At 40.6% G+C, this 26,804-nt stretch overlaps 2 protein-coding genes across 7 annotated transcripts in view; both read right to left on the minus strand.

The window, feature by feature from the left end:
* Positions 1-8: 8 nt before the first annotated feature.
* Positions 9-6,067, minus strand: csnk2b (casein kinase 2, beta polypeptide). 2 transcript variants are annotated; one of them, XM_005169999.6, is made up of 7 exons: positions 6,020-6,067; positions 5,327-5,407; positions 2,718-2,820; positions 2,348-2,463; positions 2,185-2,260; positions 1,151-1,340; positions 9-1,068 (listed from the first exon to the last, which is right to left on the minus strand). In XM_005169999.6, exons 2-7 carry the CDS (start codon positions 5,396-5,398, stop codon positions 978-980), a joined length of 648 nt encoding a protein of 215 aa, XP_005170056.1. In that variant the 5' UTR covers positions 5,399-5,407; positions 6,020-6,067; the 3' UTR covers positions 9-977.
* A 4,153-nt stretch (positions 6,068-10,220) lies between these two features.
* The window catches only part of prrc2a (proline-rich coiled-coil 2A), a 29,403-nt gene continuing 12,819 nt past the window's right edge, over positions 10,221-26,804 (minus strand). For 2 of the 5 annotated variants that reach the window (XM_068215056.1, XM_005170015.5), the window contains exons 3-17: positions 26,228-26,405; positions 23,753-23,849; positions 23,363-23,438; positions 19,900-20,043; positions 19,478-19,734; positions 18,901-18,983; positions 18,650-18,798; positions 18,380-18,482; positions 18,104-18,302; positions 17,865-17,957; positions 17,200-17,740; positions 16,792-17,039; positions 16,044-16,341; positions 15,739-15,961; positions 10,221-15,580 (exon numbers count right to left, since the gene is read on the minus strand). In XM_068215056.1, coding sequence (XP_068071157.1) covers positions 12,613-15,580; positions 15,739-15,961; positions 16,044-16,341; positions 16,792-17,039; positions 17,200-17,740; positions 17,865-17,957; positions 18,104-18,302; positions 18,380-18,482; positions 18,650-18,798; positions 18,901-18,983; positions 19,478-19,734; positions 19,900-20,043; positions 23,363-23,438; positions 23,753-23,849; positions 26,228-26,405 — 5,657 coding nt within the window. In that variant the 3' untranslated portion in view covers positions 10,221-12,612. The remainder of the gene's footprint in view (positions 15,581-15,738; positions 15,962-16,043; positions 16,342-16,791; positions 17,040-17,199; positions 17,741-17,864; positions 17,958-18,103; positions 18,303-18,379; positions 18,483-18,649; positions 18,799-18,900; positions 18,984-19,477; positions 19,735-19,899; positions 20,044-23,362; positions 23,439-23,752; positions 23,850-26,227; positions 26,406-26,804) is intronic. The other 3 variants (XM_009294206.4, NM_001365423.1, NM_201347.3) reach the window with 2 other exon arrangements.

A 26,804-nucleotide genomic window follows, 5' to 3' on the forward strand; every position in this document is an offset into this window, starting at 1 on the left:
AGCACAAGTTGTAGGAAAAGACATTTATTGTGAATTCTGAACCCTGGTTCCTCAATAGCTGTAAAGGAAAAAAAACATTCAACAGGATCAAAGAAAAGAAATAGCACACACAAAAGAAATGCATTTAAACCCATTTTATATTTTCTACTCTGACTCTTCTCTACCAGAAGAAATACTTTAAACAAGAGAAGAAAAACCTGGGCCCATACCAAACATAAAAAACATCCTAACTCTGGTCAATCTAATCAAATTTGTCTGAAGAATCTGGACACTGGAGGAACGCAGCAGGTTGGCGTCAATCTGAAGAAGAGTGCAGTACCAAATATTAAAACAAAAACATGTCGAATTAAGATGGCGTTTCCTGATTACACTTGTCTTCCCATTTCTGCTCTTATCTTATGCATGCGGTGAAAGCTTGCAGTCTGTCAACAAAAAACAGTCAAAGACAATCCCAGCGACGTCACTTAAACCCAAAACATACTGCATATATCATGCAACAGCCTTCCTTTTTATTTCAATAAGCCAAATATCAGAGAAGGGGATTGAGCCAATTTAAATGGGGTTTTGATGACCAATCAACCCTACTTTTACATTCAAAGCCAACCATCCACCATGCCGAGAACTGACAAGACATCAATTCAAGACTGTTTTATATGTTAGCATTAGCAAACTAAAACAAACAGTAACCAGAGAGCGAGCAGAGCCATCCTACAGTTATCTATCTTTAAGTAGATCTTTATTTTCTATGTGGAGGTTGAGAACTGAAAGAAGTTTGTTTTTTTTACAAGGAACACCTCATTTTCTGTACAGTGTTTCAGAGGTAAGCTTTTAGTTTCTCCCCAGTGTTTTACAGTCTCACTCTCTCCACATTTAAATGTTAGTCTCGGTCAAATCGAAGGAGAAGAGTGAGCCCTTGTTGACGGACACACAACCCACCCGACATCCCACCCCACCCCATCCCATCCCATCCCAGGTGTTTAGCGGATGGCTTTGACGGGACTCTTGAAGCTGGAGGCTGCCTGCAGCTGGAGCTGGTAAGCCATTGGGTGAATCTTAAAACCATAAAGCCTGAAAGAGGACAAAGACAACAACTATGATCAAACTGAACAACTGTAGACTTCATCTGAGAAAATCAGGAGGAAGGACAAACCTGGGCACAAACTGGTTGGCAGGCCTTTTTGGCCGGTACTCGGGATGCACCATAAAGAGCATGTGAGGGAAGCCGGTGCCAAAGTAAGCTCCGTCAGTGTGATGGTGCCTGGATGACTTCGGCGTGTACACATCCATACACTTGGGGCAGTAGAGCTTCACCATAGCCTCGCCGGGAATGTCAGAGAGGCCTGGAGAGGGCAAAAGATTCATTCCTTCAAGTTTCAGTGGAGCTCATGTGAACAATGGACTGCCTGAAGACCAGCGGCCTGTACCATAACGCCAGATTAGCTGGCTAGCCAGTTAAGTTTGCACCAATTCTGGGTTTTAGGTAGCATGAACGTAGCTTAGCTTATATGCTCCATAGTACCATGAGAACAAAGAGGGACTAAAATTGAGCTGACTTCATGTTACCTAAAACCCAAGATTGGGTCAAACCAAACAAACTGAACTGGCTGGCCAGCTAATGCTACAGGCTCCACTGTTTACACTCTTTCGTCAGATCACAAGTCTTCCACATTTACTCCTTGTGTTTTAATCCGCCTTTTGGCTTTTAACATGCAGTAACGGTTGTGCTCATGAAATAAATCAGCAAAGTAGGCGCTGTGAAATACAGTGTACAAGTTACATTATATTTGTGCTTAAATGCTAAAGTGAAGACATGGTGAAATTAAAAATAAAAAAACATTTATTTTTAAATAAAAAATACATTTAAAATAAATAAATAAATGACAAATTAAAAACAAGTACAGATTTTTGTGCCAATATTTTAAAATATGACTTGTTTTTAACTGTATATAAGGATAGACCTACATAAAACTTTTAAAGACAGAGCCTACAGTGCTCAATCAAATGATACATATTCTTTATTATTTTTATTAATATTAATGTGTCGTTTAAATGGTTATATTTAATCAACTAAATAATTGTATGTCAATATGCAACTACTGCAAATACTTTTACCTTATACATTTTTCTACTACATGAAAACTGGGTTGGTAAAATAACATGCACAAAACAGGCTGAGGCACTCACCAATAGGCAGCATTGGCTGATTCTCACAGTAAACACGAGGACAGTAGCCAAAGTCTCCCTGCTGATATTTCTCCAGCTCCAAGAGAAAACAGCACATCATGTCACAATACAATAACATCTTTCTTAAATGAAATGATTCAAAAAATTGAAAAGGAGATCATACCATCTGGGCAATGCCACGGTTAGTGAGGATATAGCGAGCATGAATCAGCCCATAGAGCATCTCAGCAGCCTGCTCAATCAGGTCACTCTGGTTAGGGTTATCCTCCAGCTCCTCATCTGATGAACACAAGAATCATCTCACTATTCACATGACACTGCTTTCCAACAAGAACAAGAAATATTTGGCAGGACTTGACGTCATCCATTGGCAATTGACTGAATGCTGGTTTAGCTATTGGCTAGTCTCATGTAAGTGACAGGTTGGGCCGTTAATGCGTTTAATTAAAGCTTAAGGTTGAATTATTTAAAAGAAATGCTGACCATAATGATGGCACAAAAGTGGGATTGTGTAGAAAAACTAAATGACTGACCAGGTTCCAGATCGAGGATCATGTCCAGAGCTTGTCTGTAATGGGGAACTTGCTCGTTGAGTCCTGTAAGATTAAACTTGTCCTGAATATAGTCCTCATCCACCTGTATAGAGGGGAAGAAAAAGAGCAAAGCACATTAGGAATGCATCAATGAAAATAAAACAATTGTTCAAAAAAACTAAACAAAAAAACTGATTTCTGCTTTATTTTTATATAAAAAGCAGTTTCAGAGAGTTTTTGATGCTGTTTTAGCTAGACAGACAGATGGTGGTTTGTTCTGTATATTTTATTCCACTTTAAGTGCTTCCCACAGATTTCAAATATACTTGCGGTGGTAGCCGGATTGAAACACCTTTTACCCAGAGCACAAAAATAGTTAACCATATGCGACAAACAAAACATAATTAGATTTTCACAATATTTTGATTTATTAAGGATCTGTTTTAAACTTTCTTTTCAATGGCTTAAAGTTTGTGGGAGTGTTGACAGTTCTCGCGCACACAGAACGAACAGTACAAAATGGGTCAAGGAGAGATTTTCCACTACTTAATCGCTTGCGGATGTTTGTTGATATTGGGCGGATACAAAAAAAGTGTAAAAGGAAGATGATGATGATGATAATAATAATAATAGTTAAAAAAAAAAAAAGTGTCACTAAATATACTTGAGCGGACGCTTGATATACCTGGGCAGCCTGCCCAAGTAAAGCCTATGCATGGGAAGCACTGAAAATTCATTCCTACAACATCGTTTCAGAATCAGCACAAAGGTGATGCTCATGTCTACTGGCAGGGCTCGAAATTAAACATTTTGCATGGTAGCACTGGTGCTCCCGACTTTAAAAAGCAAAAATTTAGTCGCACCCACCAATTATAAGCACTGTTACTACAAGTTTTAATGTTATATTAAGCGATTTACTGCAATTATATTAGCTGCAATATAAGTTGTATGTCGATAAATGCAAGCCACTTTGCGATGGTGTTCGTGGTGTTACATTTTACATATAGCGCCACCTGCACAGCTGACAGCATCCTAACGATTTAGTCATTTTCATAGCGAACTTTTAACACTGGAAGTCTTTTATCCACTCTTGGAAAAGAGTAAACGCTGGATTGACATTAACCACATGACCACTAATCAGACGTGTCTTTATTTGTAACTTTAGGTGTTTTCTAAAACTAAATCTGTCAGTGTTTTCTTTTTTTCATCTTCAGTGCTCTACATGTTCGCGATTGTAGCTCTCCCTGTCATCTAAAGAAAGCCATCGACCAAGTGATTGACAGCTGATATTAACCAATTTGTTCGCATTCAGTTCTAGAGCAGTGGGCCAATCAGAAGAGCTTGAGGGTGGGGCAAGCATTGTGCGCTTTATGGCAGCAAGTTGACTTAACAACTGTTTTAAACTATTCATGAGCGCTGCATTTGGCGTCTCAGGTGCTAAGATGCATTCTGCGCGAATGACTCCTAAATCTGCATGTGTGGTGAACATTTTGCAGTGAAAACCGGTCGCACGGCACCAATATTATGCAGTCACACAAATGCTCCTAAATATATTTGGAGGTCGCATGGATAAAATTTTGCCCGCATATGCGACCAAAACAGTCGCAATTTCGAGCCCTGAACGGTGATTTCAACTGCAGTTTATACCCAATCAATATTGAAAAGATGAAAGTACAAGTGTGCGAATATAAAACTAACTTTACCTCAATAACATCTCACATCATATGTAATCGCTTAATCAGTAAAACTGCATGTAAATGTGTCATCTACCTTAATTTAGTGTGTATTTCTAAGATATAAACTCGAAAGAATAGTTTTTTTGCCTAAACATTGACACAATTAGGAGCTTTTCTTTTTATTAACGCATTAGAAGTTAGGCATGGGCCAGTATAAGATTCTGACGATATGATTACCTTGGATAAAAACACAACGGTTTCATGGTATTCATGGTGCTCTAAAATATATCCTTTTTAAATGTCTGAGTAAAAAAAAATTAAAACTGTTTTCCCTGTAGAACACAATATATTTTAATTTGAGTAACATTTAAGTATTTTGGAGCAGTAAACATGTCAAGCTGAATAATTCAAAAGAATCATTGACTTCTGTCGACTCCTTTAGTTTCAAAAACACTGATTTCTTTACAATTTAAAACTGCATCTTTGGATATCTTTTCTGCTGGAGATACTTCCATCCTAAAAACCTTAAAAAAAACCCACTTACATATACCGTAGGATCGGTACAGCAGAAAATATTGAAAGTTTTAAAACCTTGACTTTTCCAAGCCATGGTATAACTTGAAAACAGTTATCGCACCATGCCTATTAAACGTAGCAGAATACATTGTACAAACTATACAGCAACTGGATGTAATAATCTAGGCTTTGCTGGATAATGGAACCATTTAACATTTTATTAATGTGCAAGTTCTTTCAGTAAAAAAGGTCATCAAACATGTTCAATAAACCACAAAACTGCAATTCTATCTTCATTATATGCCTGTATATGTCTTCAAACAAAAGGCACACACCGATTTTTTTTAACTGTGTATTATTACACACCTGCTTATTATACAACATAACAGAATAACTTACAAAGATGACAATACAAACCTCACAGAAGAATTCATTTCCCCGTAGACCACAAAACCAAGAAATCCACGACACTTCCTCTGAGCTACTCATGTTGGGAAACTAAAAAAAAGCAGATTAACAATTAGTCACTGTAAAAAGTAGCAGTCACTATTAATAATACAAGAAAGGGTCACTTTAATAGTAACATACGACAATTTTACTGAAAATAGGTTAATACTGCCCTGTTAATAAGTCTCGGGTAGCAAATTATATTGCGTTGCTAATACGTTTAAGATGAGTACATGTTTATAACAAACTGCATCGAGTCTAAACAGTTTTCACGTAAACAATTGACTGGACTGGTCTGACGCACGCTAGCATAGCCTGCTGGTCACATTTTAAGCCTCATGACGAATACAGTAAAATACATATGCACAATAGTTCCATCTAAGGCCGAAAAAACATTGTGATGTTTAACAGCCAGGCAAGAGTTTTAATAAGTGTTGATTTTCTGGTTTGTGTGCTCAGCTAATGCTAGGTGTGGTTAGCTTGCCGCTGCTTCAAACTAGGCCGCATCAAATTCGCCGACTGATCCACAATTATGTAAAACGGGGAGCGTCGTGATGTGTGAAATAAACTGCGAATTAAAATAAATAGATGCTAATTAACATAACGTCGAAATTACTTCACATCCCTGCTCATAATAGCGATAAAAGCGTTTACTGACGTTACCTCAAGGATCTCCCGGGGTCGATGTTAGCCGCAGCGACACAACTGTACGCTGATTGGAGGCTTCCGCTGTGCATCACGTGATCACAAGTCACCTCACTTCCGCTCACGTCGCTGATCTTGTAGGAGTTGTAGTTTCTGAGTTGTAGAGTCGTTCCTTTTCTATATTCACTTTTTGGTTTCCTTGCATTCGTTTTCGTGTAATATTCTATTGATGCGATCAATTACTTAGGTCAGAAAAACTGATATTTCAATGAAAGTAACTGACACGTGATCCGTAGCTGGCGGGCATGTCACTTTTATTCATTCATTCATTTGTCTTTTTGGCTTAACTTTAGTCCCTTTATTAATCAAGGCTTGCCACAGCGAAATGAACCGCCAACTTATCCAGCATATGTTTTACGCAGCAGATGCCCTTCCAACTGCTACCCAACTCTGGGAAACATCCATGCACACTCATTTACACTTGTACATTAAAGGCCAATTTTAGCTTAATTCAACTCACATTCTTCATCCTTTTTTTTTTTTTGACTTGTGGGAAAACCGGAGCACCCGGAGAAAACCCACTCGAAAACGGGGAGAACATGCAAACTCCACACAGAAATGTCAACTGACCCAGCCGGGCAGTGGTGTCCCTAGAAAATTTTCTTAGGGATGGCCAGAAGAGGCTGCACCAAATCTTGGGGTGCCACACAAAAAATAATGAATTCAGCAAAAAGTTATTCTTTTGTTTTTGGTAAATATATTAATGTGGTTTTAATTCATTTAACTAATTACTCTTGAAATATTGCAATTTATTCCTTGAAATATTTCAGCAAGTACATGTGCAAACCAAATAAAAATATATTTATTATTATTATTTAGATATTTAGTTTAAAAACACTCCTCATATAACATACTTTTCAGTTAATTTTACATACCTTTATCGTACAGCATACAGTATAAACCATGTCTAAAATTATTGAAGATTAATTAATAAATTAATACTACACACAAATGAACAAACTAAACAAAAAGCAATACTACACACACACAACACACACTAAACAGACGCTAATAATATAATTTATCCATATTCCTTTTTGAGCCACACTGTTATTGTCACAGCGACGCAGAAGGTAGCACTGTCGCCTCACAGCAAGAAGGTCGCTGGTTCGAGCCTCGGCTGGGTCAGTTGGCGTTTCTGTGTGGAGTTTGCATGTTCTCCCTGCGTTTGCGTGAGTTTCTTCTGGGTGCTCCAGTTTCCCCCACAGTCCAAAGACATGCATTACGGGTGAATTGGGTAAGCTAAATTGTCAGTAGTGTATGAGTGTGTGTGTGTGTGGATGTTACCCAGAGATTGATTGTGGCTGAAGGGCATCCGCTGCGTAAAAACCTGCTAAATAAGTTAGTGGTTCATTTCACAGCCCCGGATTAATAAAGGCACTAAGCCAAAAAAAAAATGAATGAATATTATTGTCACAACCCCGGCTCATTCCTGCTCACCCAATCAACGTTCTCCTTCAAATACCACCTCCATCCAATCCAGTGATTCTTCACCAGACTTCTTTTGCACCAGCTCCCCTTTACCCATGCACACTATAAAGACCCACCTTCTCGGTTCACTCATCGGCTGATATTGAAGTCAGATGGTTGTCTTCACCTTTGCTCTTTCGTCTTCTCACCTTCTTCCATGGATGTTTCTTATGAGTTTCCGTGTCCTTCATACTGATCAACAGAAGTGATTATTCTTATCTGATGTTTACTAGAAGATCTGCTATCACTCTGAGCTGTGTATCTGTGTACTCACCTGCTGTGTCTACAGCGAGCGAACTTCTAGTGAGATTGAATGCTACACTATTGACACTCACATTGCTGTGTATGAAGATCACAACAGCATACATCAACCCTTTGAATTCCTTTTGTGATTAGTGACTTTGTTTTGAATAAAACTAAAATGTCTTCCTTGTCTACCAGCATGACTATTATTAATACCGCTTCTTCTATTGATGTACCTTAAGGTAAATATTAACTTGCCATTGCTGTCTAATGAAGGTGTGTGTGTGCTGTCAACAACGATCGGGGAGGGGCACCTATCAACCCACAGTCATTTAGTGGCTATTTATTAATTATTTATTCTAATATTGTGAATTTACATAAGTACATTTAAATGAATAATTTTAACAGCAAAATCATATTAGGGTGGCCAGACTTGGGGGCGCCCCTGCAGCCAGGGCTTGAACCAGCGACCGTCTTACGATTGTGCTACCCACTGCACAACTGCGATGCCCCGTGTCACTTTTAGTCTGAGGTTTCAATAAAGAAACTGTATGAAAATGAAAATAGTCACTTAAACTTTTTACCGGAAGTTGATCATTGGCTGAAAAACAGGAGCTGTGCCAATAGTCCAATTCAATTAAGAAATGGGCAAATGAGGGAAAGCGGGAGTTCCATTGAACATTTGAGCAAAGTTTCCTCACTTTCCTGACAGAAGAAACAAGTATCTGCAATATCAGTCAATTTTGAGATCAATGCATTTATCAGGTGTATTTAGTGTAGAATTTTAAAATGAATTTTCTTAGCATTGCTTGGGATTACTCTAAGAGTTGAGATGCAAAAACCTCTAAACACCATCTGGAATGTTCTTCTATAATGAGCATTTTTCTTAGCCTATTCTGTTTATGTTCAGATATTTCATATTACAAGCAATGAAGATAATCGATTTTATGCCAAAAAGTGAAATTACTAAATCAAGACACAGGAGCCTGAGAGAAATGTTAATATTTGAAGAACATTTGAGATGGCACTTACAGGTTTTTGCATCTGAACTCTTTATATTAATAATTCCTTACATTTATATAGCGCTTCTTAGACACTCAAAGTGCTTTACACAATGGGGTGAGATTGATGTAGAGGAGAGGAGACATGAGTGATGAAGGCTATTATGATATGTGGATGGTTAGGAGGCCAGTGGGCAAATTTGAACCCTTAATGACCTCAGTTGAATGTGTCGTCTAAAAGCAAGTAGAGTGTCCATCAATATAGTGGGGCGGTAGGGCCCCGTTTGCCTCACTAACACCACTTCCGGCAGCAACCTAGCTTCCCATGTGGTCTCCCATCCAGGTTCTAACCGGACAGAGCCTGCTTAGCTTCTGTTAGCAAACATGTGAGAGTAGCAGAGAGCTAGCAGCCACCTACATTATTCATATAGGAGAAGCTATTTATCTTCATATTTATTTTGGAGAAGACTTGTTCTTTTCCAATCAATATTCCGTATTAACGCTGACCAATATGATTTCCCTCTTGGAGCGATTAAATTTTTTTGTTGAAGAACTGGAAGAATTCATTTGTTGTTGTATTTGTGAACATATATACTAATACCTTCTGAGAGTTCTGTGGTTCATTTATTTATCAAATATAAATAGTTGTTAGATGTATTCATTCTTTTAGGATAGCATTTACATCAGTGTTACATTTGTTATAAATAGAAAACTGATGAATTTGCATAAATTGTTTCTAAGTCCACGAGTTCTCACTTTTAGTTCAGTGTTTATCCAAAATATTTCATACTACGTTGTATTTTACAAATATAGATACTTTCATAAACATATAGATTCAAAATAAAGTATTTTAGAAGATTGTTCATAATTTTAATAATGTTCATTGAAACATTTAAATCTTTTGTAGCTCCTTAATTAAAACATGCACCCAAAATCATGCAACTTAACTGACTAATCCAAGTTGCACCATAGACATGCAGATAGTAAGTAGTTATCTCTTAAGAGAAATCACTATCTGTTCATTCAACGCATTCACGCAATTTGTAACTCTATTTAGTGGCTAAAATTCGTATGAATTCATACAATCTAATATGTACAATTCAGTACGATTTGCTCATCACCCAATGACAATTGGGATTAGGGGTGAGGTTGGGTGCCATGCCTCCTTTTTAAAATTGTACGTTTTCGTACGATTGAACTCTGAATTGACTGAATTAGCCCTAAACTGACAAAACGTAAAATACTTACATTTCCTCTTGAGATCAGGCTGGTTCCTTAGCTACTAAAACAGGGGAGTTCTTGAGATCTATCTGAGCTCAAACTCCTCTTGCCTTGCAAACGGGAGGGAACCCCGAGCTTGAGGAGCTTATGAGCAAGTGTGAACTCTTGAATTCCCTTTTAAGAACCTCTCAACCAATGCGTGAAATGAAGTCAAGTCACAGATCTTCCATTAAAACAAAAGATTTTTATTTAACTTTTTCTCTGTATACTTTTTTATTATAATAAGACACTTCTCTGCTTGTACATTGCTCCCTTGAACTTAAAATGGCAACAATTGTGTGTGGGAATGTAAGTTGGGGCGGACAAACTCCGATGCATACCAATATACATACATGTGTGTATATCAAGGTTCCAATAATAAGCCATAAATGCTAGGACAGCAGTAACAACTTCATGTACCTTGGTATATAGTTAGAAGTATAATACAATCTCTGAGTATTTCAAGGAATACACGTTTTCTATTCGGTTTTATTCAAATATCGGTACATATAATAATGTGACCACATCCATGAAGTAAGTTTAAGAGGGATGATAAACAGCGACTAGACCAACCAAGCTGTATCTGAGGACGAAACCATGCTTGGTGAAATGTCTGCAAGTAAAATAAATTCGTTTTAGTGCTTTTTTTTAGTAGATAGGAAAAAATATATATATATCGATTTCACTTTTTTTTCCACTCCACTTCGTTTGGATTAACATATACACACACTTGAATGTATATAATGAAAATATCCTAGATAAAATAAACATCCTAATAGTGTCAGAAAAGGTGGGCGATTGGGATTTGTGTTCGCCTTTCACAAAGCGTTCTACCCTCAAAAGAGCACGTTACATGTAGAGATCAGATATAAACTCACACATACATTTTTTTTAAATGCCCTACTCACACATACATTTCATTCAAAAAGCCCTACATAGTATTTCAAAGCTATTCATTAGACCAAGGCATTCCCAGAAGAAACAAACAAACCCCAACTTACACCATTAGGATACAGATGCTGGTCAAAATGAGGAGGGAACAATGCTTTGATCTGTTGTTTTTAGACGTCAAGCGTTTGTGGTTTCTCGTTAACCTGGACTCGGGCTCCCTCGATGGGCAGGTTTTGTCTGACGTCAGGCATATTGCACATTGAACCAATGTCTCATTTTGTAACACTACTCATAAGGGCCGCAGACTCCTTGGCATTGACTTTTGTCTCAATGAGATGTCTGGTAAATTGAAGATCAGTCCGAGGATGTGAGCAGGACAGCTCATCATAGTTCTGAGACATGTTTTGTGGGACTTTGTGGGAATACACACTGGAGAAAGAGCTCGCGTAGGTTTCTTCGAGGAGAGAAAATAAAAGGGAATTTACAATGCAGATGGTGATCGAAGAGCGATTCTCTACCCTGCCTAGAACTGGTAAGTGAATATAACAATAGCACAATACTTTCATGTTTAATCACCTGGAACTGCAGTATGACATCCAAATCAAATAAGATGTCCGATACACAGCTAATCATTTGGAGGAGAAAGAAAAAACAGAACGATCTAAAGGAGAGTTTTGGAGTTTACTGGCTTAATATAAGTAAGTGCAAGACTAAAGAAAATCTGTAACGGATATTCTCAACAACAACAAAAAAAATCTAATGAGGATCTGACGCAAAGGCTAAGAGTTATCGGATTTGCTCACAACCGAAAAAAAGAGCCTTAACAATGTGATCCATGAAGGGAATCGATTGAAGGACCTTCATTTATGATCACTCTGTCTAACAATATAAACATGTATAATGTGCACTATTAGACTAAAATTCCATGTGGAGGCCAAAAAACCCAAAGCAATGAGCAGAGAAGACCTATGACTCCAACGTACAGAAAATATACAATGTAGATCTGAATAAGTGGGCCTGACAGTGATATTCCAACACAAAAACAGAGCTGTGGTTGTAAGTGGGCAAGCACAGTAATATGTGAGTTTTGACAAAAATGAAGGGGGATTTATTAAAACACTTTTAATGAAGGGAAAAAGACATTTCCACCTTTAAAAAGAGATAGAAATGAAAAACTAATGTGGGGAAAAATTATTTTATGATACATATGTTCTTATTAAAAGAGCAACTTCCAAAATCCAACATGTAATGTGAATAATACACAAGTACACCAACCTTGGCCTTATACTAAGCCAGACTTCATACAAGAAATACACATATCGTGCCCGGCATACACAAACTAAGCACATTTTCGTCAGGTTGATGTCTTACTGTGTTTGTGTATGCAAACATAATTGGGTTGAATGCATGTTCAGTCAGGAAATACTTCCATTAAAAAGGGCTGTGTTGTGTAAAATCTCAATAGAGTTTAGGAATTGTGGGAGCGTGAAATGACACGAGTGTAAATTTCCAATTAAGGGACAAAAAGCTATCAACCAAAAGAGCTAGACTGTGTACATGGTCTTGGTAACTATTCTTTCACAATAATAATGTGTTAACATGTTAAGGGGGAAGAAGTTTTACAGAAAACAAAAGTGGCCAAAGATAGAGGGATGCGTTTGAAACATTTCCAAAAAAAAAAAGAAATCACTTCCTGTTCTTGGGAGAAGGCCAGTTGCCACGCCTCTCACCACGATTACCCCCGCCATTGCCAGCTCCACCCACTGGCCCACCAGTGCCGGGCGGACCCCTCTGGCCTTTTCCTCCACCACCACCACCAGCATTCACCCTTCTGTTCTGCCGCTCCATTCCTGGACGCTGACTGGAGAAGCTCCTCTTCCCAGAGGCTAATTCTTTAGCAGTCATCTCTCTGTCGCCACCACCGCCCCCTCCACCGCCTCTTCCCGGTGGATGGTGGTGGTGGTGGTGATGATGGTGATGCGAGGAATAGGATTTACCACCTCCTCCACCCTCTCTCTCTCGAAACTCTGTGAAATCACTGCTTTCTGAGGCAGTTTCCCATTCTTCATTTGCCTGGTCAGAGTTCTGGTTGGAGACATCTGGAGATTTGGCGCCCCCGGCCGGGTTATGGTTGTGATGGTGCTGAGGGTGTGACTGGGAGTTACCCTGATAGTGATGGTGGTGGTGACTATTGAAATTTTGGTTTCCACCTGCAAGGTTGCTGCTATTATTATTACTGTTAGGAGTTGTGGACACACTGTGATTTGCATTTGCAACTACTGCATCGGGTACATTGGGAGTGCTGTTGGCTTGTTGCAGGGAATTTTGCAACAGTGGAGCAGTGCGTTGCTGTTGTGCAGCTATGACTTCAATTAATCCACTGCTTCCATTTATACGGGCTGCATTCTCTCGCTCTTGTTTAAGTCTGCGGAATCTTGGAGGCTTGTCCTGCTGATGCTGGGATCGGCCATGGCGCCTACGACGAGGAGGGCGCTCAAATCCCCTGTTAGGGAAGTTCCGCCCATCTGGGGCAGGCAGAGGAAGAGACTGTGTAGGTGCACCAGCGGGATTTGATGGAGCATTAGTTGAAGACATTGGTGCTCCAACATTTCCATTCTCAGTGGACCCCTGTTGGATAGTTGTAGGCACAGAGGCAACAGTTGTGGTGGGATTTGCACTTTGACTTTGAGGCTGATTCTGTTCTGCAGGTTTCTTCTTGTCAACATTCACTCCACGGCTTAAATCTTTAGCAGGGGGTGGCTGTGAGGATGTCTGTGGCTTTCGCACATTTGCAGACTTTGCCGACCAGCCATGGGAAGAAGAGCCAGGTCCAGGTCTTTGTCCACCAGACACTCCAGCACCACCTCCGCTTCTATGGAGACCCCCTCCAGCACCACCTCCACCTCTACCACGTCTTGATGGTACTCCCCTTGGTGTGAATACTCTAGTCTGAGTGTTTCTGACTGAAGCAGAAGATGAAGGGCCAGTTGTAGGGTTCTCTCCTACTGTTCCAGCCTTGGTGTTGAGCTTGCGATCTTCCTTGTCAGAGTGAGCAAGGTCACTTCCAGCACTCTCACTGCCTGTTTCAGATCCTCGTTGTCTCCTTCTCTTTGGCACCTCTTCATATTCAGAGCCTTCGCTTCGAGTCTCACTACGGTTCCTAGCACGTCCAGGATTGGGTTGAGATGTGCCATGTCTGCCACTCCCAGATGATGCCTCTCTTTTGTAATCTTGATTAGAAGATGGATGGTGGTAACCACTATTGGCAGCTGGCCTATAATCCCTGCTGTTCCTGCCACCAGCCTTTCCACGGTTGCCACCACCTGCACTACCCACGTAAGTGCCCCTATAGCCTCTGCCTCGACCATAGAACTCTCCTCTGCCACGATTGGATCGGCTACCTCTGGATGAGGACGAATGGTAGGTTGTGCTCCCTCTTTCAGGTGAATGTTCTCTTTCCCTCCTGGACTGAGAGGCTGAATAACCAGAATTCTGCATGGAGCTTTCCCCATTTTTGGATCCTTTGCCTGAACCCCCAGTGTTACCTCGCTCCTTTCCACCAGTTCTGGGTTTATTTGATGAGACGGCATCATCTTTTCCACTGGGTGCTAATATGACTTGATTCCCAGTGGCAGGTTCTTGTTTGGTTGTGGTTTGACTTGCATCTTGTTCTTTATCTTTACCAGAGCCTCCAGTAGTCTTTTCTCCTCCTCCTTCACCACCCTCCCTTTTAATCTCTTTAAGAACTGGTCTCTTAATAGGACCTGCCCGCTTGACTGTGATGCCATCTGATTGGTTAAAGGACTTGTTCTCAGCACCCTGGTTTCCAGATGGTTCTGTAATTGCAATAATTCCAGAGCCTGTCTTTCTGTTGTGAGTAGAGCTTCCACTCACACTACTGCTACCAGGCCTCGGGCCCCAGTGCGTCTCAGTTTTGTGTTCCCGATTGCGAGGGTTGGCTCTAGGGTGGTGCTGCTGCCCAGAATGTTGTGGGGGCTGATTATGCGCATTTCCTGTCTTGTCCTGCTTCCTTCCTGAAGCATGAGTGGATCCAGTATCATGCTCATGCAGTGGTGGAACTTGATTATGTAAAGACTGTTTTCCACTGCCATCTTCTCTGGCAGAGGAAGACGAGGATGATGATGAACAGGAAGAGGAGAGGGACGGCTGATGGAGTGGAGGTGAAGGGTCATTCTTCTTTGGCTCCACCATTTTTTCTCGCTCCCTGCCATTCTCTTGCTTATGAGGATGAAGAGAAAAATGAGGGGCGTGAGAGGGAGGACCATGATGTTGGTGATGAGAGTTGCTCTCCAAGGCTGAGTGATCAGAACGGTCATAATGAGGATGAGGAGTCCCCCAGATTTGGTTCGGCTGACTACCTTCCTGATGGCCAAAACCATGCAGTGTCCCTCCACTGTTAGCCCTTTGCTGCAGGTGGGAGCCCATTCTTGATCCATTGTCAGGGTAGCTGCTGTAACCTCCTCGCCCATCCAAGAAGGGTTGATGATGGGCATGGTGGCCTGCACCCCCAACTTGAATCCCCAGAGGTGGTGGGGTTTGGTTGGATGAGCCAGATGGAGAGCTGGGAGCCACACCAGGCTGCTGAACAGACGCTGTGCCTCCTTCTCGCATACGAACGGGAGGAGTGTCACTTCTAGAAACATTCAGAAAAGAAAAATGGTTAAATGCTTTTAGAAACTCACAACATAACATCAAGCAGACGTTTACAAAATATATTTAGCAGAAAAATAAATCAGGAAAAAACAACAAGCTGGAATGTTTAATGCAACTAATAAAATTTTTTGTTGATACCTTTGACCTTTTCCAGCCTCCTCTTCCTCAACTGCTTTCTGACGTAAAGGGGAGCTTAGACCTCGTCCCTCTGTTCCTCCTGGAAAAACATCTGGTCCCCAAGCCAGTTTGGGATCCATGGGGGGTGTACCACGATGGGAATGAGGGGGTCCAGCATGCTGCTGCCTATCAAAGGGATCTGACCCAGAGCCACCTGAATCAGAACGCTCTCGATTCATCATCCCTGAAACACAAAAGCCCTTATAGTTTCTGAATCGAAAGGCTGTCAATCTATTATTTACAGCTGATCTGAGTTAGTCACTAACCTGAAGGATGCATGCTTGGAGGGTAGTAGTCCATAGGAGGGGGGCGTCCCTGCATCATTCGGGGGTCCATATAGGGCATCATCATCCAGCGGGGATCAAAGTTCATAGGAAGAGGTGGAGGACGTCCCATTGAGCCAGGAGGATAAAGAGTTGGCTGTTTGGGCCCAGACTGTGGTGCGGTACCTGGAGCGGGGCCCTGCTGGTTCTGAGGCTGTGACTGCAACTGATTTTGGGCAGCAACCTGGTTATGTTGCTGTTGTTGCTGCTGCCACTGCTGTTGCTGTTTGAGAAGTTGCTCCTGTTGATAAATGATACAAGGCAGATTTTATATAGAACATTTTTAAAAGTTCATCTGCCACTTTAAATGCTCAAGCTTACACAGAAAAGATTCTGGTTGAAAAAATGATTCTGCTAATTGTTCCGCTCTGCTGTTACCTTTATAGCTGTTGTGTGACATTTTCTAAGTAGAAAAATATTTAGAACTATGCATTTATCATTATAGTACACCATGTGAACCATTTAGTACTTTAAAGCATTCAAGGTTTCTAATGTTTCAGCTCTGGTGATGAATATTTACATCTACACAATCTATAAAAATATTCTTGTCACTCTGCATCATAATTCTACAGTCCTAGTGGGAACGTTAAAACAGGTCAAGATGTTTCTAGCAAATTTTAACAACACAAACTAAAACAACTCATTGAATTTAATGAGCTTTTCTTACAGATTTGAAAAAATAAAAACCAACCTGTTGTTGCCTCTGAAAGCGAGGAGGAAGCGATTTTTGATACTTGGAAAAGCCTTGCCCAGAAGGACCACTTCCCTGCCGTCCTGTTACACCAACACATTCAACCACCTTCACTGAATCATCTCCAACTCTAGTACTGCGGATGTGTGGACCGCCCACCACATGCTCCTCCTTGATATCTCCAGGCCCTGGGACATCCTGGGATTGTGGATGCTGGGTGGCTTGAGGTTGCAGAACCTGCTGGGACTCTGAATAGAAAGGAAATCATGCAATTACCTTAAAAATAATCATACTCAAGCTGTTTGCTGATCTTGAACAAAATTGACATTTCAGAAAAGTTAGGAAACATTTTAACAAAAGTGCCAAACATACTTTTATGTAATAATTTAAATAAAATAAAAAACTAACCATTGTTGGAGTCGTGGCTGCTGTTGCTACCAGCTCTCTGTCTGTTATTATTAGTAAGCCCTAGAGTTGCACCACTTCCTTGAGCGGATAACAGAGGTGGTTCTTCAGTGTCCACGCAGGGTGATGATGGCTGACTGACATTGGGAGATGAGGCATGTGCAGACAAAGAAGGACTAGGGCTGTTGGCTGGAGCGTCACTGGGGCTGCTGGGTTTTATTGTCTGTTGCTGCTGTTTTTCATCAAGTCTTTTCAGCTTCTCTGCACAGGCAGCACGGCGCTCCTCCTGCATCCTCCGTTCCTCCTCTTCACGGCGTCGACGGGCACGCTCCACTGCTGCAGATATCTCGGTTGATGACTGCTTTCTCCTTTGTCGCCATGTCTCATCTTCATCCTCACCCTGTTGCTGAGGGTGCAGGGTGTTGGAGGGAGGAGGAGTTGGCCCACCAGGCACTGTCCCTGCCTGCTGCTGTGCATGAGCACTACTGGGCTTCTGGGGGGCCAGGATTGGGCCAGGTATTGGCGACTGGTTTGAAGGCCGGTCCTGTTGACATAAGGTGGGTTAGTCAAGTTCACAAATACAAACATTACCTCCATTACACCCAACATGCTTATGTTAGTGCTTGATGTCACTTCTGCCCTATTTCTCGGACTCTTTCCCCATGTACCTGGCGGTAGTAGGAGTGGGGCCCTTGTCCAAGAAGTGGACCTGGTGGGGGAGAGGGCTGCTCCCTAGTGCCACCTAATCCAGGCCTAGGCCCCTGCATAGGGGTACATGTATCAATCAGCGAGTCATCCAGGACACACCGTGAGCATGTTCCTGTCCTCACAATGACTGTACAGTATTTGGCAAAGGCAAGTTGTTGCACTGAGGGCTTGGACTTTGATGGGGTTATGATTTTTATACCTGATAAGATCCGGCATTTGCTTGACTGTTCCAGCTGCTACCTCCCTCCTCGGCCCAGCCTGGCTTGCTGGAGGGGGACACAGAGCCATCTTCAGTACTGGAAGGAGGGGTGCGTCGCGAATCCCCTCCACTGTCGGATGCCCTGGAACGTGAAACAGGTACAGGTCCATCTTGGGATCTCTGCTGTTCCCTTGACTCCCTGTTAAACCAGAACTTCAGTAAGCAAACATAAACAGTTAAAAACAACTAATGGGAGAAAATTTTAGAAATGTTTACCGGGTTCCATTTTTATTTTCACCCCGTTCCTCCTCCCCATCATCCTCTCCTTCATCGTCACTGAATTTCAACTTCGCGGAGTAGTCAATTTCCTCTTGAGCTCCTGAGAACAAAGTAAACCATCAAGAAAAAGGACTAAATACTGTAGTTACAACTTCTGTGTCAGTATTAAAAGAGTTACTTTTACACATTTCCCTCAATTTTATAGTGTTAACTACTACGGTTTATTCCACTCTAATGTGGCATATAAATGGAAAGATTTTCTCTTACCAGCCCAGCCCTCATCTCCATCATGGTCCAGCTCATCCAGCTCTTTTAGGTCATCCTGTTTGAGGATGGATGGGCGTTTTACCACTTCACCCCGGGGGCCTCCAGGGGGTCGCCCATCTGGCCCTATTCCACCCTGGTTCCGAGAAAACCTGGCAAAAACAGTTACAACAGACTTAGAAAAGGCAATAAAATGACTGTGAACATGAATATTAGTATCTGAATTTCTGCTTAATTAAGCACGTATAACTCACCTAGGAGCCTCATTTGGCGGTGGGTACCTGTAAGGTCCCTGTGGACCATAAGGGGGTGGAAAGGGCAGGTATGGTGGATACATCTAGAAATAAACATACAAAAACAAACAATAAATTGATTCTTTTTTTACTCAACAAGGTACTATTTTCAGGGAAAGAGGATGCACTGAGCCACAGGAGCTCCAGCATGCTTAATAATTGCAGTTAAAGCTGCATATTAAAGGGATAGATAATTCTGTTAAACACTAAAGATGATGTTTTGCTAAAATCTGAAAACCTGTAAATATTCACATGCACAATATAGGAAAACCAAATACAATGAGGGTCAATGGATACATGTTTCCAGATTTCATCAAAATATATTATTTTGGGTTTAACAGAAGAAAAGATCTTCACACAGATTTTGAACAAGTGAAGAGTGTGTAAATGATGACAATTTTCAATTTTGGGTGAATTACTGCTTTAAATTCATGAATGCACTGCTTCTACAGTCTTCAAAGAACCAACAATTTTATAAGAAACATGCACGTAAAGATCTTTTTTTTTTTAATTACTAAAAATTCAAAACTTCACTTACACTTACGAAGGGAGGCATGATCCCTCTGTAAGCCTGAAACTGCGGGCCAATAGTTGGCTGGGGGAGGGGAAGCGCGGGGTTGCTGGTTGGGGGAGTTCTAGGCGGCCCATGAGAAGATGCATTCTGCTGTTGGATGGGAGGGGCCCCAGCAGCACCCTCCATCAGGATGACTCCCCCAGCACCGCCCTCCGCAACTGCCTCCCCAGCCAGGGTGGGTGCCAATGCCCGGCCCCCACCATCCCGCCAACTTGTTACGTCTGGGACAGAAAGCAATCAATTGTTTTTGATAGTTTGTCGAACATATGCGAACTAATAAAAGTAAGAAGCATTAGAAGATAAAAGATTTAACTTAAACCCTGCATGTTCCAAGACACAAATCACAGTATGAATTATTAAAATGAGAGCAGGGATATCATGCTTACTCTGGGGGCGGAGGCTTGGTCCTGGCCCATACCACTGATCTGCAGTGGCCTGTTCTTTGCCAGCTCTGTCCTGGTCTCCAGCCGCCTGCAGGGTGGGAAATTCCTCGCGAGAGAATGGCGATGGTTGGTTTGATCCCTTTCCACCTGTGAAGAGACCAAAGGGAATTAATGATGTAGAAAAAACATCCTTTATTAAAAACATTACTCTTCATATTCTGCATTAAAAAACATCTAAAAATAAACAACAATAGTTTTACCGCAAGCCTTCATGATTTTTTTATCTTTTGCTTAAATTAAGAATATAGCTTCAAGATGAATCACGAAAGCAGCAAGTACTACTTTAACACTATTTCCAATTCAGGGTTCTTGCACCATTTTAAAAGTAAAACTTAATGCTTTTTAAGACCTTTTTAAGACCTCAACAAATATAATTTAAGACCCAAAAATTATATAATTTCTTTGGAATAGGCTACTCATTTGAATGTTTTCGTTAAATTAAAATAAATTGTGCCTCGTCACAGTATGGATAACCCGCAGTACCTGCCTTTTGGGTGTCTGGTGGTGAAATGAAACTGTTATAGCTGACTGTGAGGGGGCGTCTGAACTAGAGCTGCAATCAGGCTATGAAAGGTAGGCCCGATAGAGCCCGAACCCGACAGGTACATTTTGATTGACAGCTTTTTAAAAGCCCGAACCCGTTTATAGCCCGACATTACCCAAATGTGCACATGTACAGCTCTTTTGTCTTTTTTCATGAATGAGTTGTTTATTTGCGTTAACATTACTTATCCATAACATAGGCTACAGGCCAAGTTGGAAAAAAAAAAAAAAAAAAAAAAAGCCCCCTATAACATATTAACATCTCAACACTCTAAATAGGCCTGGGTACATACACTTAACATTTAAATTGGCCAACACACCAATAAAAATAAGTCTTTCTTAGCAAATAAATTAAAATAAATGATAAATGATGACGGATATTTGGCAATAACGAAATTAAGATAATGGCTCAGTGGGATTTGTTTTGCCACTTCTCTTCACAATAAGGCGATGGTGAAGCTGAATAATAAAAGAATAATGCCAACATTAGCCTGTATACTCTGCATACATTATGATTTTATTAATATTAAGTTGTAATTTAAAATTCTTTACTCATCAACCCAATTGACATTATTGAACCCACTGAGCAGCACTGAACACCTTTTCTCTGCTGCTGCTACTGGCCGGGATACACTACTGATCCGGCTAATTTAGCATGTTTTGGGTAGGATTGTTTGTTCATCTTCCATCAGTCAAAAACATTCATTTAACTTTCCATGACAAAAGGAGTCATGGAGTCAAAGGAGTTTCAAAGCAGCGAGTGGCCTCGTCATGTCCTGTCAGCTCGCTGGACACTGCTCCTTAGTGCTCTACCGTAAAGAGCGACCGCCAAAATACCTTTATATACCAGTGGCTAGAATGACTGTTCGAATAAAACAAGGCGGCTGGCCTGATCGCTGACATAATTCGCTCTTTTTGACATCTCTTTCATCATTTGATTCACCTTTGCAGGGATGGATTTCAATGTTGTAACAAACAATTTGATTACTTCCTCGCGCTAATCGAAATGCATCACATGACTGTTCATTTACTGCGCAAGCCCAAGCCCGGCACGACCCCGTCTAAAATTATAGAAATAAAGTCCGAGCCCAACAAAGATCTTCAGCTCTAGTCTGAACTAGTAACATTGTTAGGTCGAGCTGCAAACAATGCAGGGATTAACCTGGACCCACTATGACTAGCTGCTGCAATGTCCAGCTGCTGCTTTCCTCCTTTCAAGTTATACTCGATGACTTTGAGCCCCATGGTCCCTAACGAAAAGGTCTTTTTGCAGAATTTACACATTGCCTCTTTGCCACGTCGTTAAATTTACATTCTCCCATCTTTGCATTTTGAACCTCACATCAACAACCGCGTAATGACAGCACGCAGGTGCAGACCGCCGTCAGCGTCTGTACTCTGTACCCAACCTACCGTAATAAGCTAATAAATCACGGAGACTGTCATTTCTCTCCCGTTTCACATACTGAATTAATCAACTATTAGATGTTTTACGGTGGACCACTGTGCTTCCCTATCGTCATTGAGCAGACCGGCTGAAAATTTAATACCTATAGCCACTTTACGGTAAAATTTAAGACAATTTAAGACCTTAATTTCACGGATTTTAATTTAAGACATTTTAAGACTTTTTAAGGACCCGCGGGAACCCTGCAATTTTATGCAGAATTCTATATTTTGATTTTTTTCTTTCTACAACTTTAAAACTGTAACAAACCAAGTTTTAGACTTGTTGTGTTTCAAACAATGTGCACCAATCAAGATATGATGGTCATGCTACAGTATGGTCATGATTAGGGTTGTAACAATATACCGGTATGACGGTTTACCACGATTTGAACGTGCACGATTATCATACCATGAACAATTGCATATCAACGGTTTTAACCCTTAAAGACCGAGACAGCCGCCCGCGGCTAAAAATAAGTATTGCTCTTAAATGTTTAATAACTTTTGATCCGCTGATCCGATTCATACAATTCAAAGATTGGCATAAAGAAGAGAATCTCAGCTTTCCAGCGCTGTATCACATATCATTCGCGGACTTTCAGAGGCTCCGGAATCAGTGCGGTTACGTCATCAACATTTGACAACGCTGATTTGACAAAGAAACGCTCGTCACTGTGTCTCCGGACAAATCAGACATGATACATTGATGCATTGTCCCTCCTCCATGCCCAGATTGGTTCAAACTCGCTATATCACAACCAATAAGCATAGGTTTCGCTTTTGTTTGTGGACCAAGCTTTTTGAACAACACGGAATGAGAGATAGGCACACATTTATGCACGGCTAAATAAAACGCAAAAAAAAAAGTTTTGCATGAAATAATTCTCATACTAAGTACTTTTGCATGCACAGCAGCACAGAAACATGACAAAACAGTGACACAGCAAAGACGAACTGCTGCTCTTGCTGTTTTCAAAAGACGCAAATGAAGATGCAGCTGTTTGTCTGCATTGCAGACAACCATATCCAAATCCATAGACAACCATATCCATGCTGGCACATAAAACCTAGGGATGTTCCATATTGAATCTAGTTTCGTTATGTAACTATTTATAGTATAGTAAATATTTATATCTATTTTTTACTGAGGATTTGCACCATGTTTATTTGGACTTTATTTGGACTTTGACACATTATTTATTATTTTCTTATTTTTATTTGTTCATTGTAAGTGGTGTTGTTTATAGTAACTAAAAATATATTATTTGGAAAAAGTCAAATTTGCTTCACTGTTCTATTATTTTGTAACATACCGTATACCGCGAAACCGTCAAACCGTGGTATTGTTTTAGACGATTATCATACCGTGAAAAATTCATACCGTTACAACCCTAGTCATGATAGAGTATCTTACCATCTCCTTGTGCTCCATGTGTAACACTGGCCGGAGCCCAAGACCTTGGCCCTACGGCTAGAGCTGGAGTCGGAGGCTAAGAAACATACAAAAATGGCAGGTATTAAACACTGAGCCAGAATAACAAAGTATAAGTATTTCCATCTCGTCATAAAATAACAACTACAGCTATAAGGTGCATGTTTAGGTGCCGTTTACACTTTTCCATTTTGATTTAAAAATGGCATTTTAGAATGAAAATGCTCCGATATCCAGACAAACGATCTGTCCACACCACACATAAAATGCATGATACATACCTCTTTAACGCTCAGTGTAAACAGCACCTTAATCAGAGATTGTGAAGAGCATGCATAATGTTGTAGATTAATAATGTTTGTGTGATGGCACCTCTTGAGCTGGGGGTGTTCTCGGTATGCTCGGCGCAGACGTCTGTGAGGCCACAGGCTGCTGCGACTCCGGCTGCGCTGCTGACAATACATCGGTACTGGAGGAAAGATCAAAACCATAGCAATCTTGCATTAGATGGCAGGCATGAACATTCATTTCATTATACTGCATATACCAACAGCAGGTCTGTGAAGCTAATTGTGTCTTTGCCCGAGTTTTCTGAGGCCGATCATAACCACACTTGATGTTATATGTCTCTATTAACAGATTTAAAGGGTTATGACACCCCTTACTTTCGGTTCAGGTCTACCTCAGAATTTTTTCAAAAGATGCATCGTAACTTTTATATACAGATAACCACAATTTATATCATTATAAAGATAATCATGTTCATATAAACACTATAAATGAAGACTTTTCCATCAATCCCCAGGTCTGAATCATAGGTCTGAATGCAGACTCAGTGAAGCAGGTCTCTTGCCCTATCTATTTTAACCATTAGCCCTGTTGGTTATCTAGAGGATTTAGGTGAACACAGCAGCACGCCGATGTGTCTAAATGTGAACGAACTCCTGATAAAAGACATTGTCCGCCATTCTCCATTTCTCATACTGCTCTCCCGACAAAATGCTTGCTGCACACACACAGCTTTGCTGAATTCGCCCTGACAGGATCGTGGGGAAAAACATGCAACAAACCCTGTGAATCATAGAAACAAAAACATACTACCCTTCATGAACAGCTAAATACTGTGTGCCGTGGGTCTGTCTCACACAGCTTGGCACTGGCAAGTCTGCCTTGCCTTCAGAAAGCACATGCAGTCATGAACAATTAAGAAGTAGACTCTTTTCATAGGATAAGAAAACTCCGCTATGAATAATAATGAAAAACCGATGCGTCATTTTTGCACTTGCAGTTTTGCGCTACATCGCCGATTTTGATCCCGCCCCAAAAATCATTTTAAACCCAGAAGCTGAAATTAGCTGACAAAAGCTTTAAGAATCTGGGTGGTCTACAAAGAAAATCAAGCACCATCCGCTTATTAAGTGTGACGTCACACCCAAGCTCTATATTAAACGGTATGGGGAGACTCAACAAATGGCTATAATAAACATTTACAAAGCGATGTAATATTTTCAAAAATCATGATCACAATAAATACATCCATGCCTAATATCCGATGGCCAGAAAGTGATCCATTTTTTAGAAATTATAAAAACATTATCAAATTACAAAAACAATATAAAATTCACTTTAATGGGTGATTTGAATAAAAAGTGGTCACAAACGAGGATTTTCTCAATTCAAATGAGTAGCGACTTGAACCTAGAAACAGTATTCCATACGTCATGACTTAACAAGCAGATTTAAGTACACTGTCAGTTAATCAGTATTTTACTGAGCACTTATTCATAGCGCAACCTGCTAGATTTGATAGTGATTGAACTGGCATGGGTTATTATTTACTGCATTAACAGCTTCTTAAACCCTCAAAAGTTTTTATATTTTGATATTTTAAAAAATGTGGACATTGATAAATGTATCATTTGCATTATATAATCTTTGCATTCAATTAAAAAAAAAATATTAACTGTTAACTCTTAGGTAAGGTGTTTCTAATGCAGAGTCTATAGGCACGGCTAAAAAAAAAGGAAAAATATATTCTAAAGTGTAAATGGTTTCACTTTCTTGAGAAAGCTTGTCACGCTTTAATATTTGGAATAACAAACTTCTTGAGCTAATATTAATTACATGCGTGTGATTATTAAAGTGCTTCTGACACTCTATCCTTTCAGAAACGGACAATTGCAAGAGTGACCCGTAAAAAAACAAAGGAAAAGCCGAAAAAAACAAAGCGGCAAATGATTCTTTCAGCAACCTAAAACATGAAAAAACTGCCATGTTTAACTATTATCATCACCTTTTGGATTATTATTAACTCAGAATGACAGAATTACTTTTTAATTAGAGGTTACATGTGCTGGTGAAGATTAAAGATGCAGATGAAAGGTTTGCACTGACTGTGTTGTTTTTGAACCCAAATAAGGACTACAGTGTGCTGTGTTTAGTTTTTCTGTAATAGGTAACATACTGGAGACTGTAAGGGGCTGTATGTGTTGATATACTGTGCATTTATTTCATCATTCATCTGCAGTTATAATCAAATCATGTTCATTAAAAAGTTAGTGATGAACATTTATACACAAGTATTTGTGTATAAAGCATCTGTTTTGTGAGAAGTGATTCTCATATGATATGTAAACGACCTGTACAGCTTTACTTTTACATGTTCTCGAGAGAGAATGAAGTCAACTGAAACTTTGTTATACACCACACCCACCAAAGGGTACCGTTGTTGCCCTTTCGGCAGTGGAAACGCGAGCCTGATAACGGTGACCCGTAGCGACCCGTACCGTACTCTACCACTTAGTGGAAACGGGTCATTAAACACTATATAATGGCTAAAAAGCTCACCTCTTTGGGTCTGCTTGTTCCTGCTTGCTTGCCCATCCTGTGCCGTCTTTGGGAACGAGCGAGACGTTGGGGTCGTTGCCTTTGTTCTCTGCCTTCAAACTAGGCAAGTTGGCAGGGGGGGGCATGCGCCGTGTAGAGGCAACTTTACCAAGAGACTGTAAGCCATGACGAGGGGCAACTGAAAGTAGAAGAGGAACATGAGTAAATAAACATGCAGAAACCCAACACCATCTTGAGGGACTCAGTCAGAGAGATTGCAGCATATGCAAGAACATCAAATCCCTTCATCCGTTTAGACTTAGGAATGCTTGACTGGTCAGTACAAGAAGCAAAACTATCTTGCGTGGATTTGTTTCAAGTGGTTGACATTAAAATTACTTGAAGTCAAAAATACCACTCTCTCAATAAACTTGGCCCATGCTAACTAGGTTTAGCCTTGCACAGCGTAGTCACTGGAGGTTTCAGACACTGAAAAACACATCTGTCCTGACTCTCAATCCCCTATTTGTTTCCAGAAGCCAAGAGGGCTAGAGTGCTGGAAGAATTGTATTTGAGAAAACAGGGGCAGCTACTCAGA

The sequence above is a fragment of the Danio rerio genome, chromosome 19 (genome assembly GCF_049306965.1).
Source record: "Danio rerio strain Tuebingen ecotype United States chromosome 19, GRCz12tu, whole genome shotgun sequence".
NCBI classification, from domain to species: Eukaryota; Metazoa; Chordata; class Actinopteri; order Cypriniformes; family Danionidae; genus Danio; species Danio rerio.

Bases quoted from the DNA above. Each gene is read 5' to 3' on its own strand.
- csnk2b (XM_005169999.6), bottom strand. From the start codon at position 5,398: ATGAGTAGCTCAGAGGAAGTGTCGTGGATTTCTTGGTTTTGTGGTCTA. The intron at 2,261-2,347 runs GTATGATCTCCT...TTTCTCTTGGAG, and splicing joins ACCGTGGCATTGCCCAGATG to CTGGAGAAATATCAGCAGGG. The intron at 1,341-2,184 runs GTGAGTGCCTCA...TGCCCTCTCCAG, and splicing joins TCAGCCAATGCTGCCTATTG to GCCTCTCTGACATTCCCGGC.